Raw genomic sequence first — 19,845 nt, 5'->3', positions numbered from 1 at the left:
CTTTGGCTGCTTTTTTTCCATCTCACCCTCCCTGTCAAAAGGAAGTCTTTCAAATCCACAGAAAGGGAAGACATGAACAACGTCAGTCATTGGTCTGACTGAGCTAAAAGATCCAAAAATGACTCCCCAATACATCAACAGAGAACTATGATGTGCACAATATTCCCTCAAAGCTAATTTGCTGCCAACATGTAGAGTAATTGGGGGAAAAAAGTCTACTTTAAAGTCATACTGTGAAAAATATTTTCTTGCATGAAATCAACACTAAAGACCTTAAATCACTGTCACAGTCTGTGCCACTCATTCAAATGAAGAAACAGTTTTTGTTCAGGTAAGGTGACAATCATTTCTTCAAAGGTGACTGGGCTGAGCTCCATACTGAAAATAATCACTGTACTTTAAAAGAATGGATTTTATTTCTAGTTTGTTTCCTAAGAAAAATATTTTCAAAAGGAAGAAGAAAAATTGCAGAGCAGGTATGCACAGTTCTGTGAGCTGAAATGTCTGAGGCCAGCACAAGCCCACAGCCCTCAGCTGAGGACTCAGTGTTTTCTCTATCTGGAATGTCCCCAAATGCAGAACCTAAAATCCCTGCTCTTATCTAGGTGTGAGTGAAAACAGAAACACCAAATGGCAGCAGAACAGACAAGAGATAATGAATCAGGATGGGAAGTGTGGAGCGATACCAAGGCTCACATGTGCTCTGCAGGGCTGTGCCAGGGCAGCTGCTCCTGCCTGAGAGCCCCCAGCTCAGAGGTGGGGATGGGAATGGGCTCTCCTGAGCTGGGTCCCTGCAGGAGGTGCTCCCAGAGCACACAGCCAGTGCCCCATGGGCTGCACCACCCAGGTCCAGTAGATTCCTGGCACTGCACTGTGCTGTCCCATCTCCCTGCCTTGCACATCCCAAAAACCCAGTCAGGAGCCCTTCGCTGGCACCTCTTTGGCTCAGAACTGGCAGGGGACACCCCCAGCCCACCCCATGGTGGGGTGTGGTGTGCCCAGAGTCCATGCTCTGGTGGGAAAGGGTTAGGTTAGGGTTAGGGTTATGTCCAGCAGATTCGTGGCACTGCACTGTGCTGTCCCATCTCCCTGGCTTGCACATCCCAAAAACCCAGCCAGGAGCCCTTTTCTGGCACCTCTTTGTCACCAATGGCTCAGAACTGGCAGGGGACACCCCCAGCCCTCCCTGTGTGGGGTGTGATGTGCCCAGAGTCCATGGGGAACCTAAAATCCCTGCTCTTATCTGGGTGAGGGGAAACAGAAACGCCAAATGGCAGCAGAAAAGAGTGTGGGGTGTGCTGTGCCCAGAGTCCATGCTCTGGTGGAAAGGGTTAGGGTTAGATCCAGCAGATTCCTGGCACTGCACTGTGCTGTCCCATCTCCCTGGCTTGCACATCCCAAAAACCCAGCCAGGAGCCCTTCGCTGGCACCTCTTTGTCACCAATGGCTCAGAACTGGCAGGGGACACCCCCAGCCCTCCCTGTGTGGGGTGTGATGTGCCCAGAGTCCATGCTCTGGTGGGAGAGGGGCTGGAGCAGCTCAGAAAGGCTGGAGCTGGGCTTGCTGGAGCTGGGAGCACACACTGGGCATGGCACTGGGGTGGGAGCAGGGCTGGAGGAGCGCACAGCATTTGGCTGCCCCTCCATGGGATGGGACAGCAAATTCCATACTTCTGAGGCAGCAATGACTTGGAGGAGTTGCTAGAGAGGCCGGGGTTGGGCCAGTGGGGAAACAGCTGCAGAGATTTTAGTGGTGAAACACTCAAGGCTGTGTCTGTGCCAGCAGCATCATCCCAGCCCTGCAGGAACCCACCGTGGGGGCCTGGGGCTTGTCCCCCTTGCAGCTCCTGTCTGTGAAACAGAGGAAAACCAGAGGAGGCTCCCATTTCTCTTCCAGGCTAAAGCAGCATGTGGAGGAACAGGCAGAGCAGTGGTGGGGCACTCAGGGCAGTGCAATTTGCCATAAGCATCTCAGCTGCAATTTGTTACTGGTTTTCCACTTGAAGGTTCCTTTATAATACTTTAATGTGGGAGCGTGCAGAGCTGTATGGATGGGCTCATATTTCTCAGCTGACATATCTTCAGCCAAAGTATGTCAGCTACAGGAGAAGGCAAGGCTTTGCACTGGCTCTGGGATTTCTTCTTCCCCCATCAGAAACCACATAAAAGAAAAACACAAATAAATCAGCTCTCCAAAATCGCTATTTATTACCTCATCATGAAACCATCTACTGGACCCTGCAGTGGTATTGAGTAATATCATTACTTAAACCATAAAGAGGTTGTATTTATTACTCAAAATTGAGAAAATTAGCATCCATATGGATCTTATTGTTTTACGAGCAGTATTGCTGCCAAAACAAGTGGTGTTAACATTCCAAACTACAGATTGTCACCATTTCTCACCCAGTGTCTCATTCTTTCACTTGGTATTTAAAATACCTTTGAATTGAGGAACTGAGCAGATCATAGAATCTCTTCTATCAAGATATATATCATGTAACAGCCAGACTACTGTTCAGAACTTGATTTATGGTGGCAGTGAGTGAATGGAATTAACATCTGATGACCTAAGGAAGAGAGACTAAATTGATTTTGGATAATCTTCCTTTAGAGAAGGGATTAGAGAAAAAACCACACTCTAAGAAATTTAACAACTTCATTTGCAATACATAGCACCTTAGTAGGTAATCACAGACAGGACACCCTAACCTCCATCCCTGGAAAAATGATGGTGTAAAAGTCCATGAAATTAATTTCCAAGCACAGGAAGCATAAAAGGGTCACTGGGAACAGCAAGTAAACACTGGATAAACCAAGGCAAGGCAGGCTTCAATGAAGTGATTGTGTCCTGCAGTGAAAGGGGAGAAGTGTCAATGACATTTACGATTTTAGCAAGGTTTTGATACAGACTTTACAGGGTCTGTACAGTCAAACTGAAGGGACTGGAGGGACGAGCAGAGACCTCTCTCCAGTGTGAGCAGAGAACTCACGGGGTTTGAACAGGAGGAGTCAAGAGTCACCCAACAAGTGGCACTTCTCAAAGCTCAGATGGGGCAGATACAGCTGGACACCCACTCCAAAGCCCTGCATGATGGACACAGTGACTCTGTGCCACACTGTGGATGGCATTTCCTGGGTAAGCAGCCAGTGTGGAGAGGAGGGTGCCATCCACAGGGACCTCCAACCCTGCAAGCTGAGGAATGGACCACCAGGACCAAGCCAGGTTTGCTCAGCCTGGAGAACTGAACACCAAAGAGAAATCAATTTTCTGTCTTCATAAGGAATTGTGGAGAAGACAGAGGCAGATTCTTCTTGATCCTACAGATCCAACTTTTAACAAGAGATATTCCAGCTGCATATCCAGGAAAAGGGATTTCACACTGGATTGGTAAAGCACTGGAGCATTTGGCTCAAGAAGGCTGTGAAATCTCCACCAGTGCAGGTTTTTCAAAACTCAGCTGGACTTGGCCCTGAGCAACGTGATGTGGTTTTGAAGTCAGACCTGCTTTGAGCAGGAGGTTGGGCACGGTGACCTCCAGAGGTCCTTCCAACCCAAATTATTCTATGATGCTGTGAAAAAACTCCAGAGTGAATGCTGGTCTCCCATTAGAGGATGTCCCTTCAGCACTCAGGGGAACTTTTGAAGTGGATGGCACTGCTGTTTTCCAAATTGCTGCACTTGTTCTATGGACTAGGAGAAGTCAACTTCCTTCTATTCAACAACTGTCTCAAACACATTACAAGGTAACACAGAAAAAGCAATTTTCAAAAGAACTAAAAACCATTAATAAAGTTGGGAGCAAGCATTCCCTCCTCAGTGCAGCAGACCTTTACTGAATTAGTTTAGTTGTAATATTTGGAACAATCCAATATCACAGAAACTACACTTTGAAGACTTGGACAGAATTGGAAGTATTATCAATATACAAATTCAGAGCCTGGCTTTGCTATACACTGATCTTCATGTAGAAAGCACAAGCTCCTTCAATCAAATCAAGAGACCAAGAGACCAATCAAATCAAAATCAAGAGACTGTATTGTAAATCAATTGTTTCTGCAGACTAACACAGCATTTTTGCCTCTCTGCTTAGAAATTACATTACACCACCTCAAATGCTGCAGTTACTACCTGTTTGTACATGCACCTGTTTGTACTTGATCATTTCTGACTTCAGGATTCCTTATTGTAACTTTAATGTGAGAAATTATTTCACACCACGCACAGCTTATTGTCTATTAGTGTTAATCATTCCTTGCAGCCATCACACACAAACCCTGCCTGCAAAGCCACACCTAGTGGATGTGTTAAAACCTGGCATAAAGATCCTTTACATCTCACTGATGACTAAAACTGATCTCACTTCTATTCAGAGAAATTAATCTATGTTTATTAACATCTATGCAGGCAATAACCACTTTTTCCTAATCCAGGAGTGCTGGTATAAAATAAAATTATTGCCATACAATCTACACCCTGCCCCTAGACAAGTGAAATTATACACTCCACCTTCAGCTGCCAATATTTAAAATGAAACAAAAAAGAATATAAAAACACTGGTTGCAATGTTATAATAATTACCAGATATATTCAATTTCATATTGTAGAAACAGAAAGTCCATTTTGCTGAAAAGAACTCCATCTCAGATTCAGAGTTCATATTATGTGATGAGCCAGTTTCTATGGCAACTGCTTTCTCTTTTACATACACTGTAGACAGCACAAAATGTCTGTTGTCTCCTAAGTTAACTTAACATTTTTAATCAGCAGATAACAATTTGTGGACTATTATGTATGCCTTCCAAAAATGTCTTTTAAGTATTTCAAGTGCTGGGCTCACTGAAGTATAAAAGGAAAGAGTGAAGTCACACCTCCCGCCCCAAATTCCTCACAATCCAACTTCAGTTCTAATGAGGAGAGTGAGAGTCAAGGAAAAACACTGGAGACATCAGAGATGATCACCCACTATGGCACAAGGACACTCTGAAGGGGGCATGAAGGGGCAGATGTTCACAGCTGGACCAACAGGTGTCTGAAAGGAGTCCCAGCCCAGCAGCTCAGCCAGAGTGGGACACAGGAACACAAACATGCCAGGGTGGGATCACCTGAGCAGGGACAGGGATGTGCCCAGGAGACCCAGACCCTGATGGAGAGAACACTGAGCCTGCACTGTCTGCTGCAGTTCAGAGCAAAGGCTCATTTCTAACTCTTATCTCAAAGATTATGGCAATGCTGCAGCCCAAACCCTTCCCACAGCTCCCCTGCATTCACTCAAGTGAAAACCAGCTCTGTGGGTTCACAATATTTGAGTATTTCCACAGGGAACTGCTGCATTTGACCATTTCACAGCAATGCTGTGAGTGAAAGCCCAGTGTGAACATCTCCCTGGGACACAGCACCAGATCCCTGATTTCAGCAGATTTTCCCCATCAATGGGATCCACGGCAGCCCTGAGTCAGCAGACTGTGAACAACAACCAAGGAAAACCACACAAGTGCTGCAACAAATATTTGGTACTTTAAATACTTTACATCAACAGTCATGTTCATTATCTTGGGCTGACTGGTGGTAAATTAAACATGCTGCAATACAGCCAAAAGCTTTTGTTTGGGAAAGGCTAAAAGGGAATGGCTGTCTGTCTACAGGAGTCTGACTGGCAGCCCAAGAGCCCCTCTCCAAGTAAAATACAACAAACAAATATTTAGATTGCAACTGCAAGATTCAGATTGGCTGCAGAGAAAGCCTGCATTGCAAGCAGGGCATTTCTTCTCATGCCAAAGACATCTTCTGCTAAGAAAAGGAAAGGAAGTAAAAGAAAAAAAAAAGAGTAATATAATTTATTTACTCCAAACTGTAAACAGAAGTGACTTCAGTAGCACTGTCAGCATCTGAATGTTTCCCAGGCTACCTCTATCTGTACCTTCCAGATCCCCTCAAGCAAATTGCTTCCACTGACACTGGGAGAATAACCATGTGGGAACTGGTATCTGGAGATATTCAAACAATTACATGAAGCAGAAGAGTTGATCAGTGATTTACCTGTAGGTAACAATAGATTCTTTCAGATCAAAGTTGAAGAGAGTCTCCTATTCTGAAAAAAATGCTCCCCAAATCCTTCTTATTAATATAGTACAGTACTGCAAAGTTACTGTTGCAGCAGTATTTGCATACAGGCAGAAACTGGGCATGAGTTGGGTATTCAGCTATCACCAAACAAGTAGGTAATGTCTCTACTGGGTTTTTTTCTGTATTTTCTCTTGTCAATAGCTGACAGAGCTCTGCAGCAGACACACAGCAGCACAGCCACCCTTCATACATTTATGGAGCCAAGATAAATGTTCTCTATTTCCTCCACTCGGTTGATACACTAATTATCTACACAGAACCACAAACAAATACAAAGAACCTGCTGGAATGAAATAACTCTCATTGCTGGAATGAAAATAGTGATTGCTACTGGTTTTTCATTTTAACTCCATAGGCTCAAATTAATTCAGACAAAGCAATAGCTGCAGAAAGATTGTTGATCCCAAGTGCAAAGAAAGAAATTTCCAAAGAGAGGCCAGAAAAGAATGGCATGTGCTGTACATGGGACACCAGGAGAGGAGCCGCTGATTTCTGAGAAGGGAAAGCAAACCTGGATGGTAAAGGCCAAGGGGATTCTGGAAAGTTCACAAAGCAAGCGAGGAAAAAGGAAACAGATCCTTCAGCCATGGGATAACACCTTATTAACTCTTCTTACCACCTCCAGCCTGTTTGTCAGGGTTTTTTGTAACAAGCTCCGCTCTCGATGCTTGCGTCCACACAGCTTCAGAACTGCTCAAGGTTTTTCCTTTCCCAACCAATAAGGGTTTGTTGAGAGCCCCAAGACATCCCAAAAGAGCAGTGATCTCTTAGAGCAGCCTCATTTTTGAGAGCACAGCCATTGCCTGTTAAAATTAAACGCCATGACATCAGTGACACACGCGGGCAGAACGTGCCCGAGCGCTCCAGCTGCTCTTGACCCAATTACGACTGGATGAACACAGTGGCCTGGCCAATTATCTCAGAACAGAACCTGGAAAGAGGATTCAGCTTCCTCATGGAAACTTTCTTTCCTCTCCTTTAGTGCCAAGCGCTGTATTTGATGTTACAGGGGTACATTTTATTTCTTCTTCTTGCCCAAAGGTCAACGGTGGAAGAAGGAGCAGGAAAATGATCTAACTCTGTACAGCAGCTGGAGCACGGAAATCTTTGAGCTGGTTGAGGGCACGTGGCAGATGCTGGAGAGAGAAGGACATTCAAAGGACAAAGGGGAAATATGAGGGCACGATTGGCACCGCAGACACTCGGCCCCTCCGCTTCAGTTATTAAAATTTCCTAACCTTGCTATTTCATTTCACCAAGCAAACTGGATATATTCTCTGTGACCCGAAGTCTTGCTTCAGAAAATCACTGATTCCATAGCAAGACTGCTTTTATTAAAACAAAGGAAGGTGTCCATCATGCAAGGAGCTCCCTGTTTTGTGAACTGATGGATAAACTAAAATTACTTAGGGAGGTGAGGAATGCATGAGCAAACTTAACAATGCTCTTAAAGAAAATCCAGATACCTAAATTAAATAGAAGTGGTGATTCAAAACTTCCCATTTAAAAAAACATAATCCTGTGTGATTAGCTACTGTTTAAAGAATAACAACATTATGGCAGTACATAGAAAACGTACAGGATTTAAAAGCCTACAAGAACACAGCATGGCATAACAGCCTTTGTACTGCTTTGACTTTTATTGACCTACAAGTCAATTTACTCCTCCCCAAGCATTACAACCTCAGGTGAAAAAATCAGAGCAAGACTCCTGAAAATGGAGAAATCCAGGCGGAATGCAATTGTTACCCAGAAATTTATCATCAACACAAAAGGTGATACACTTCAATCAAATTCCTTTCTTGAAAATATATTAGACTTACACTTCACAAAGAAATAATACTGTTTTATATTTAATTAATATCTGGCAAGGCACTCAAATCTTAATTTTTATATTCTAGTTGAGATTAAAGCCTTAATAAATTTATTTATATTTGAATAAAATCTAACTGTTTTGTATAGTGTTTTTCACACCTACGTGAAAGTAGAGACCTTGGATATGCAATAAAAAAACTAAATTAATCTTTACAGTATTAGTAAAAGAAATTGATCTGCAGTACTCAGTCATAGCTGTCTTCAGGAATATAGTGAGAAATACGTATTTTAACCACATATATTAAGAAATACGTATTCGCTACACTTTCATATGGAAAAGGATTTAAGAAAGACTTCCAGTGAATACCTTTAATAACAGTGCTTTCACATCATGCACCCAACACTGAGCAGATAGGTCCTTCAAACCAAGCTACTCATATGTGATTAACACTAATTATTATTTAAATTTTTTGAATAACCCAGCAAATCCACTTTTCATTTCGCCAAGCAAAATGGCCTCCGCTCCTATTTCATCTCACCTTCACTGCAACACAAAGCACTCCTAAAAATTACTGCTGTCAAAGATGGTTCCAATTTAACAGGTTTTTAAAATGCAGTGTTGTTAAACACCCATTAAATGAGTGGGTTACCTTTGTTTAGAGCCTGACAAATGTTTCATAAAGGACTTTGGCCGTTAGTCACATTAGATGTCCAAAACACGCATTTTTAGTAAACATGCGAAGATTAAAAAAAAAATTATTAAAAATCTGGGCTATAATTCCATAAGTAACACCAGTATTGTCTGTTCAGCTCAGTGCAAAGACAGAGGTGGATCTGAATACAAAGACCAGAGGAAGGAACGAAGAGTAATTTATTTTCCCAAATGGAAAAATCTGCGTCCTTGAAAGCTGGGAGAGTCTCACTAGAATTTAAACAAACAACAGCTCTTCTTGTCAAAGCAACTGCCCTTTCTTCCCTGATTTACATGTCATTCTCATGGCAGCAATGTTCAAATAACTGTACAGGGATATTCAAACTACAAAGAAAAGCTCTGTAACAAGGCCAAACTCTGCTTTTCACACTGTTCAGATTCCCCCAATAGCTATGAAAATTCCCAGCTTTCCACAGAGCACCTGTAGTAGCATCGCTGATCCCCCTGCAAACAGAAAGCACAACCAAACTTTGGGCTCCAACCTCTGCCAGAAACGACCCCCAAGAGCACAAACCAGAGCTGGACTTAAGAGACACCTCCCAGTTCTCAGGATTTGCTGAAGAGAGTCCCTTTCCTTTTGTATCCAGTGTTACAGAGCAACACAGGAACTGGGATGAGCACTGGTGTGTAGACAGAATAATTCTATATTTTTGTTCATTCCAAAACTGCCTTCTGTTAACGTGGGAGTTACAGCTCTGCCTTTGTCCGCAAAAAAAATAAAAACAGCAGAAATGCAGGTGAGAGGAGGTTACCATTCTGAAAAGACACTCGCATACAGATCCAGAGCTGAGATGAATCTATCTTGGGCCAAAAAGAAAAAACGCAAAGATAAAAACCAATCCCTTGAACCATTTAAGGCTTTGTTCGTTCTTACAATGCAGCGGAAAATAAAAGGCGAGGTTTAATTTTTTTTCCAGAGGCCACCTGAGTATCCCCCGCTCAAGTGTTCTCACAAAGTATATCCCGTTTTCATTGGAAAACCACAATGGTGGAAATGGAGAAATAAGTCCTGGCTGCGCAATACACCTCTCAACCTCCCCCAAGAAGCCGTTTGCTTCCTAATGGACTTCCTTAAGCCAGATTTCGATAGTCTGAGCCGTCCAAAGTAAAAAAATCAATGGATTTTAAAAGTAAATTTATAATTCAGTTTCATTTAGCTCCATTGGAGGTGTTAGTAAAAGCCACAGCCTACCAGTCTACAGGAAAGTAGAGTGAAAATGCCTCTTAGTCTGAGCCTAACACCTCCTAGGGAAGGTGGTGGTGCGCGGAAAACGTGCCACTAAAGATGCATTACCAAAATGTCCAGTTTGGGTATAAAATAATCCATGCGTGATAAGCAATTCTAACGCTGATTAGGAAAGATTATTTTCTGTAAACTCTTTAAAGTAGAAAATCACCTTAGTTTTTAGAATATTGCCATTGCAGGCCTTTTTAATAAAGGCTCTTAGGAAAATATACCACGCCGCCCTTACAAAATACATTGAAAAAAAGGCAGTAAGATGGATTTTGAAGTGAAAACTCATAAAGATCATTTTCCATGCTGACAGTGTGCATTTCATCCAGAAGTTTGAAGAGTCAAATGCTACCTCAGCTGGGGGTTATTCTGCCAAATGGCTTCCAACAGTGACCACAGAGATGGAGGATGGGAGGGGTACGTGTGTGTAGGAAAATAAACGTGATGGTAAGCGACCCCAAACCCACATCATCTTATCAAACATCCGACACACGGAACCAAGCGCACAATGCAAATCTAGAATACAAAAACTGAAACAAAAAAGACATGAACAAAAGGAAATAAAGCCATTTGTGAGTTACCTGCAGAGATTTAAAACAAAAAAAAGCACACGAACGAAGCAGATATAATTCACATGGATTTGCCCAGGAAGAAGAAAAGGAGGGGTGAGTGTGAGGGCTGGGGGGGAAAAAGAACAGATACCTTTTTTTCTTAAACAAATCCATCATGAAAGAAAATGAGACAAGATTATAAATAGGCCGAGTTATAGCGCACCATGGGATTTTTAATCTGGCTACCTGTGGTTTTTGCAGTTAAAGCCCTATTCAGCAGTAGGAAGGGAGGGGGGAAAGCGGAAAAAGAAAAAAAGAAAAAAAAAGAAAATCGAAATCACGTTTATGTGCCAGTTTCGCAAATGCTCCCCCAGCGAGCACCACCAACAATGCTGGCAAACAGGAAACACTCATTATCAGCAATTTCTAATAAGTGGGCGCCTTTCAAGCGTTATTGATCGTTACCTGGCCATCTCGCTTCCTGCTGTCCTGACTTTGGCTCTCGTGCTCTGCCATGGCAGCGCGAAGCTGCTTCTCCAGTTTCTCCATCTCCCGTTGATGGTCTCGGACCAGGCAGTCGTGCGCTGTGTTGTGCTGCTGGAATAGGTGCGTCTTCTCCTGTTCATGCTCCAGCTTCAGCTCCACTATCTGATTGGACAGGGAGGAGTACAGTTCATCAATAGAACATCCTTGTCGTCATGACAACTCGTCTACAGCTTAATTTCCCCCTTAATTTCATCAAGTTGGCAATTTTATTTTTACGTCACTATTACCTCACCTCTTAAAAAGCCACCGTTAGCGTGACAGAATTCCTCCAGACAATCCCAACAATGGAGACAACCGAGCAAATCCAGCGCATCCTTACCCAATTTGTTGGTACAAATGTCGGAAGCGTACGAAAAAATAATTTAAAAAAAAGGAAAAAAGAAAAGGGGGAGGCATTGTCGCATTGTGTGGCGGGTGCCCCCGTATCCCGCTGCTGCTCCTCACTCAGCAGGACTGAGGATCCTAAATGGTTAATAGGCAGCCTGCTCGCCCCTTCGCTTAAGTATACACACACACAACCCCCCACCCCAGCAATTAAAGCTTTGCAAGAATTCTTTATGATTTCCAAAGCGAACGTTCTTCCTGCGATATTCCTCAACGCTGGCGCATAGAGTTGTCTCTTTTTTTTTCCCCTTAAATAAAAAAAAAAAAAAAAGAGCAAGAAAATTATAAAAAAAACAAAGCTCTATTATCCCGTTGTCAGCTACGCTATCCCAACATAAACAGATGTATGTGTTCCAGAAGGGCACCTGCTGTGCCGCAAGCTTGCACCATGATTTCATAAGAAGCCCTCTATTCTCAGGAGCCGTTCCCAGTCCGCACCACACTGGATGCTGTGACCTTGGCCACTCTTAGCCTCTCCCCGCTTGCCTGAATGGCAGCCTGAGACCAAGGGCCTGGTTGCTGCAGCTTTGATATTAATCCTCCCGCCTGCGCACAAAGGCACCCTACCTGGCCTGCACACTGGAGCGGCCAGGCCGCCTTTGAAGCAGGTGATGAATAGGGACGGCAGGAAGCCGCTTCCCCACTGAACTCCGGGCCACACAGCTGCTAAGAACAGTCACTTGGATTTTTCTTCAGTTTTGGTGGATTTCGGAGAAGGAGGAAGGGGGGGAAGGAAGAAAAAATAACAAAAAAAAAAAAAAAAAAAAAAGAGAAATCTCTTATCGTGAACATGGTGGGGTATTTTCAGCATGAGAAAGGAAAAAAGAGCGGACGGGAGGAGCCGCTGTGTGAGCGCCGAGAGCGCCCGGCACCTTATCTTAAAGCTGTAGCATTCAATTCTGGAATGATATCAGCTGGTTGTTCGGCTTCCGCGGGGAAAATTTGAAGCTAAGTTAAAATAAATTTTTTAAAAAAGGGCGTTTTCTCAAACTGCAGATCAGCGTGTTGCAAGTTTAAAAGGGAAACGTGCCGTCCATGCTGTGGTTGGGAGCATCCTTCCACAAACGGAGCAAGGAGAAGAGCAGATGCAACACTGAACGGTTTAACATATCTACATTATTTAATAACACTAAAGAGCTCATTAGGAGATGCCTGAAGTCCCTGCAGGGGTTAACCCCTCACATTTTCCAGGCTGGGCCTGGCATCCTCACACCAACTTCTTTACTCCAGGTTTTTGCCCAAGGTTTCCATACAAACCTGGCTTCTCTTGGATGCTCGCAGTGTCCATCCTGTGCCTAAGAGAAAAAGACGTTTCTCCCTAAAATAACTGTAGAGCCTTTGCCTGATTTAGGAGAAAAAATGTTTAGCGTTCCTTCATAAATAAGACCTGATTAAAAAGAAATCGTGTCAACAGGAGAGGCCTTTCCCTTCAAACATTTTGCTGTCTTAATTATTGGGTTTTCAGCTCGTTGTCCATGTAGGTCTGGGTTAAGGCAGTTTGCTGTGGAAAGCTTCAGTTATTGGTGATGTCAATTTTTTGCCAAAGACAGGGCAGCAGGCAGAGAATGTGACCCAGAGGGAGCAGGGAACACATCCCGCTTCTCCAACTCTGTACACGTTTACCACACCAACCAAAGGAAATTGTTTTGTTGAGTAATCTCTTCACTTTCAGCATTTATAGACACAAAGATTTTAATTTAATAAGTGGAATGAGCAAAAGGTCCTTCAGTAGGAGGGGTGTCCCCCCTCGTCCACGGGAAGAGAAATGGTGGTACCATGAGGGGAGGTGCTTTACAAGAGGAAAATTTGTTGAAGAAAAATGTTAAAACCTTCCTCATTTAAACCTACGCATTCCCCATGATGGTTTTGGTTTGGTACTTTAAGATGTTTCTGGCAGGAGCAGAGGTGGAAAAACAGGAGAGGAGAGAAAGGATGAGGACCAGAGCATTTTCATCCCTCAAAGGCCTCCACAGCCATCTTCCCTAATGAATATTAGCAGGTATTCCACATTCCCAACCAACAAAATAAAGAACACAAAGTGACTGAGCAGCCATTCCTTGCCCTGATGAGCACTCCCTGAAGCTCCTGCTCCCCTCAGAACTGCTCCCAAACACTATGGCTTCTCTTCCACTCCTCCCTCCCTCATTCTTGTATTTTTATTGGGTTGTTTTTTAAAGAAAAAAAAATTAACATATACCAAAAAACGGAAAGAGAAAATCCATGCTGCTTTTCAGCAACAACAGGACTTCATCACAGGAAACTGCATGAAAATTGTATTAATTCTTCACAAACCAGACAGATTCTGTCTCCTCTTTGAGGTAGAGAGAGCCTTTATGAATGATATAACAAAACCATCTCCTTCAAAAATTCTGTCATGTTGAGATCTTGCTGCATCTAGCCCTTGATGCTGAGCACTTCATCAGATCACATTCAAGTGTCTGCTCCACTCCAGCACTTCAGTGTCCAGGGACAGGCACTGGTAGGTGCTATACATTTCAGCCAGACAAGCAACACGACGCTCACAATGGGCATTAGGGGCGAGGCTGAAAGGAAACATTCATTAAATAATCGTGTGTGCCCTATTACCATAATCACAGGGCATTCATTGTGCCTTGGATGTTTCCTCATCTTGTTCTCTCAAAGATGAAAATCTCTCACTGCCTTCCCGGTGCATCTGTTCCTGTCTCCAGCCATGGCCTGGACACAAAACCAAGCAGGAACGTCTGTCTGACCTGAGAGAGCCTTCCTTACCACTCCTGTTATCAAGTAACACAAATATTTGAAAATTATGATCTCTTCTTAGCTGAATTCTTCATTTTTTTGTTTCCACACAGTGTGATAGAACAACATTCAAGGCCAACAGGTGATTTACTAAACTGTCACCAGAATTACACTATTTACTTTAAATTTAGCTTTTAATTACACTATTTCTTCTAAATTTAGATTTTAACTGAAATTTAAATTTCCTTACACTTGCAGAGAAAAGGATGTTAAGAAGAAAATTAAATTCTTAACAAAGAGCTAAAAAAGAAGAATTGTGCAAGAATTGTGACAGTCTCTTGTCGTTCACTCACACAAAAAGATGCCAAACAAACCTGGCAGCGTGCTTTGTGCCCAGGCCAGTGACAACTCAGCTGATGAACACAGGCAGATGGAATTGCACTCACAAGGGGAGGTGCTTTAGGACAATTTGCTAAAACAAGAGACAGTCTAATACAGAGCCAAGGTGAAATCCTGCTGCTGTTAGCACGCCTGAAGAACAAAGATCGACAATAAACAGCCCACTGATGGCAGGAGATGTTTTCAGAAGCCAAAGATTTGTAATTTAATCAACACCAGCAAATACCTTTTGAAAGTCTCTAATTTAGACAAGGCCTTCTACTACCCAGTTTTCGCTTTTACATCACATGCTAAGTTTAGTCTTTTCAATTTTAGAACAATTTCAACTTGTTCTCAAGAACAAGCACGCCTTTGAAATTCTTTTTAGAGTCCCCAAAGGAGGGAAAGGAAATTAGTTAGCTCACTACCTCTTTGAAAAATGTAACTGCTACAATAAATATTTGACACCAAAGTATGAAAATTCATGTAAATTTATGTCCGCAATTCCAGAAATATTTTAAGTAACACCTATATAAAATATGGTTTTGCAAGGCAGGATGATTTTATAAGCACTGTTTTGGCATGACTGAACTGAGGGCTGGAGAAGCCACCAATAAATTGCACACATCACTGAGGTAAATTCACTCTGCAGCACACCTACAGCACGTCTGCTTTCAGCATTTCCATCCTAAAATCATTTAAGTGTTTGAAAATCAGGTGTTTGCATGATTATCCCTGCTGAAAACCAGCCCCAGCCTCTACCCAGGCAGGGCACAGCACATGATCTGTCCCCAAAGAACAACTCCAGCAAAATGGAGCATTTTCTGTCTCCTAAGCCTATCAATAAACCTGCATGTTCCATGAGGATATGGGGATTACCCATCCCTGCAAATGCTGCTGCTGAAAGTAATCTGATCTAGCAGGCTGGAGGAGTAAGTGCTAATCGTGTTGGGGTCTGGTTCAGCATAACTTTGGGCAGAAAAGAAGCATCTTCACTGCAAGTTAAGGGAGAAAACCAGAACACAGCACCCTTGCAGCAGGTAAATTAAATGGATTTTAATTTACAATTTTTGTGGGGAGATTTTTCTGTAAGTTGAAACATTAAGGTCTCCCAAGATATAAGGGGTACAATGAGCCAAGGGCAAATGGGACAGTGAAAAACACATCTGTGCAGAAGCACACATTACCACACGTGGGGTAACGTACATGACTTTCTATTTCATTGCAGGCTGCAATAATTTAATTGGTATGACTGTGTTTTCTGTAATACTTACACCTTTTCACCAACCATTAATAATTCTTTTTCAACTGCAAACTAAGAATTGCAAGAAATTCTCTAAAAGAAACAAGCTGGTCTTTAGCCAAACTGCAGTTTGATTTATCCTCCCCTAAAATAATGCACCTGAATGGTCTCACTCTCACTATATAAAATTATATTCCTGATCTGTACATTTTTACTCATAAAGGCTTTTTAGATTTTTAATATTTTTAAAGTATGAGCAGCACAAACCCCATCTCAATCATTCCATCTTCCCAATCTTCTGGCATGAGGAAATTTGTTTTTAAATCACAGAACCACAGAATTGTTTGGGTTGGGAGGGACCTTTAAAGCCCCTGCCATGGCAGGGACACCTTCCACTGTCCCAGCTTGCTCCAAGCCCTGTCCAACCTGGCCTTGGGCACTTCCAGGGATGAGGAGTCCACAGGTTCTCTGGGCAACCTATGCTAGGTCCTTACCACCCTCATGATGGAGAATTTCTTCTTAATATCTAATGTAAACCTGCCTTCCTTCAGCTCAGGGCCATTACTCCTTGTCCCATCACTACATGCCCTTGTGAAAAATCCCTCTCCAGACTTCTTGTAACAATATACTGTGCATGGAGTTGCATCCCATGATTAAATCCAACTTGGTGCCATGATGAACATCAGCAGGTTCCTCCCCTCCCCAGCCCACCCACACCACCAAACCCATCGCAGGCTGCAAAGAGAAATATTCCTTTCCAACTAACAGACCTTGAGCCACTGCAAATGCCTGTCTGCAGCAGAATTTGCTGTACGCAGTCTTTGTTTAGGGATTCAGTTTATCCAAGGACCTTCTTTGAACACAGAGCTGCCTTCCCAGCCTGGCTGTTTACCGCAGGCACCCGTTTGTGTTTCTGGAATCGCCTCCCTCTCCCTCCTCCCCTCAAAGTGGATTCTTTGACTACACAGGGAGCTCAGGCTTTCAACTCTGCATCACACACGACTCAGATGCCTGAAGGAGACCGTGCAAATACCCATCTGTCTGGTTAACAATTCTGTAAACAGCAATGGCACCATGAGAAGATTTCCACCCACTCTTCACTTGGAGGTTAAATTCGTCTCCTTTTCCCATTTGTGAGTTTTAGCTATAAAGCAAAAAGTTGATGTTGATTGAAGAAACTATTCCTCAGATATTCTGCACAAATGGTATTCATCTGTGTCTTAGGATGGTTCAAAGGAAACGTTTATGCATCCTAGATTAATTTATTAAATGAAATTTATGCAGCTTGTTGCCGATGACATGAAAAATTTAGAGCTTCTACTAACGTGCTCATTTGGCCTCCTTGCAAGAACAGACTGTATTTCAATTATCTTGGAGTACAGACAAAGAGAAGAGGAACAAAGCTTTTCACAAAGACTCTCTTCTCACAACTAAACCAGCATACTAAAAATGGATTGTGGATCTCTGAAAATAAATGGCCAGGTTAGTGTACAGCTAAGAAATGCTTGGGACATCGGTCTGTCCGAAGAATAGCAGCTTTCAAACCGGGCTTTGCAAGTGTTTCCTTCACTTGAGTAGGTAACAGATTGGTAAAAGAGAAGCAAAAAAAACAGAAAATAAAGAATGAAGCCAGAAGGAAAGCCAGGATGGATGTGCAGTGGCAGGAACTCTTAACAGAGGAAGGGTATGGGGACAAAGCAAGCTGGAGGTGGAGCTTGTTATCTCAATTAGTGTTAATTACTAAGTGAATGTTTTGCCTGAGAGAACCTCACTCTTTTCTTTAAATTAACCTCACTAGAAAGTTATAAAAGACAAAAAGATCTACGGAATACTCTTCTTCTCCTCTCAATAACACTTTCCTCTGCTCCAGCACACTGCTAAAACAAGAACAGTGTCCCAGCAGCACCTCAGATGTTGTCCTTGCTGCTGGCAGGTAACATTACAGACATGTTTTTTTCACTTTTAACCAGCTATTTTGCACTTCTTTACTTCACTTTCTTTATTATAGAAGGCATATTTAAACTTAACCACACCTTTGTCTTGCTGCCAACTTAAAGGCATTGTCTATTGACTTGTCTTTAGCATGATTTCAGAGTGATTTCATTAAATACCCAGGAACATATTTCTGAAGGTGTCTCTTTCTTCCCTATTTGGACTCATAGGACAAGATGACAACTCTAATTTCTTCATAACTTTTACAGAAGTCAGAACTCAACAATAAATGTCACAAGAAAGGATTTCCTGAGATATAGGGAGATTCTTCAGCTATCATGTAACAACTTTCCACTTTCCAATGGAAGCATGAATAATTATTTTTGAAGGGAATAAACACAGTTAAAGATGAATCAAACCAAAAGGATTGTTTATATATTTAGGCTGGCATTTAATCTCAGAGAGTATGGCCATAACTCATCAGGTAACCCCATCCTGCTATCACAATAGCTCAACTGGTTTATTGTGTGTTCTCTCCCTGATGGAAAATGAAATTTCCTAGGCTTTGGCTCTCTTACTAATCTTGCATCTCATTTATTTCACATTTACTCAGTCACTTCAGCAACTGTTCACAGCAAAAAATGGGTGCAACAGTGATCACAGTGATTATTAATGGTTTGGGGTTTTTTTAAAGGACAAACTGATGTCATTTAAGCATTAGGATCACATTGAGTTCACTGGAAGTGTTCCATTCTCAACAATTTATGAAAATCTGCTTGAAACAAAGGTGTGCATGTACTTGAGTGTGCTGGGGAATGTCCCTGCATGAAGCCCTGTCCCATCTCTGCCATGGAACCACCACTCCCCACAAGAGATAAGCTCTCAGAAAGTGCTCAACTGACAAGGATATGGGAGAAAAACCCAGCAAATTCCTTAACTTTTCTGTCAGATTTGACTAAAATCCATTACTGAAAAGTCTGGGCACATGATCTTTCAAACATTTGGGCTCATAGAAGATGAACTCGTCAGAAACACTTCCCAGGTATTTTGAGCTGAATTGAGGATGTAATTAGAAAGTAGGGGGGAAAATGGAAAAAAAGAGAAAAGGGAGGGGGTGCAAAAAACCAAACAACCTTTCTTCCTGTGCTGACAGTGCCATAAAGCCCAACTACAGATACTGCAACCATTTCAAAGGCAGGAAAGGCTGAGGCCTTCACTGTGCTGTCCACTGGCTTTGAAGTGCCGAAAGCAGCTGCTCCCAGCAGATAGGAACTCTGGTGCTGCTGGAGTTATTTTTTTTTTTTTCTTCAAAATATACTTTCAAATCTAACAGCTGCAAGTAGAACAAAGTTGAGCTAAAGTATATTTAAAGAAGAAAAAAAAAAAAAGCCACCAGTTTTGCTCTCTGAGAGAGTGTTCTCAGTGGATACTTCAAAAGCAAGTGGCACCGAATCAGATGGAGCTGGAACCAGGAGGGACATGTGACAGTTGAAATCAAATACTGCAAGATCCAAAAGTTCCTTTTTGCTTTATTAATGGATTTGAGTGCATTTGAAAAGCTAACAAATTATCAACTGCTGTGGTTTTTTCCAAATTATTTTCAAAGCAAAAAAAAGATAAATAAATATCAATGTATAAGGTTAGTTGTTGTAATAAATATCAGAAAAATATCAATATATCGGTACGTCTAATCTGCAGGCAGACCAATCTTTCAGCCCCACAATGAACAGTCCATGTTCACACCAATAACTGTTTTGAAACCAGTATTCAAGCAGAGTCCTGTGACATCAACCATTCAGATAAAGCAGAGAAGTGAAAGCACTGCTCCAAGTGCCTACACTCCCAAAATGTCTCTCAGACTGGGGAACTGGATAACACATCAGTTAATTTGGTTCTTTATTATCAATCTGATTAAAATTATGGGCAACTGAATTGTCCAGGTTGCCATCAGTGCTACCCTTGCCACTCACCATGAAAGCCAACAAAAAATAAATCTGTGGGGCAATTTCCTGGCCCTTTTTATGTCTAAATTTCATTTGACAATTAGATTCAGACACTTGAGGCAGAACATCTCGAAGCAATCACGACATTTCTCAGGTAGCTAAAATATCCAGGTTTTTGGTTGGGTGTCTATTTCCAACTGGAAGTCTGCTGGAACCCTTGTCAAAATGTATCCCCACTTTGAATTCACTGCTTTATTTAA

General features: G+C 42.4%; 1 protein-coding gene across 4 annotated transcripts in view; it reads right to left on the bottom strand.

Annotated features, from left to right (window-relative positions):
* Window positions 1-19,845, bottom strand: part of CEP112 (centrosomal protein 112) — a 163,625-nt gene that overhangs the window by 79,616 nt on the left and 64,164 nt on the right. For all 4 annotated transcript variants that reach the window (XM_030961844.1, XM_030961843.1, XM_030961841.1 and 1 more), the window contains one exon: window positions 10,904-11,086. In XM_030961844.1, the coding sequence (XP_030817704.1) occupies window positions 10,904-11,086 (183 nt within the window). The remainder of the gene's footprint in view (window positions 1-10,903; window positions 11,087-19,845) is intronic.

Source organism: Camarhynchus parvulus, chromosome 18 (assembly GCF_901933205.1).
Source record: "Camarhynchus parvulus chromosome 18, STF_HiC, whole genome shotgun sequence".
In the NCBI taxonomy this organism is placed as follows: domain Eukaryota; kingdom Metazoa; phylum Chordata; class Aves; order Passeriformes; family Thraupidae; genus Camarhynchus; species Camarhynchus parvulus.
This window is presented reverse-complemented; position numbering and strand designations above follow the sequence as displayed.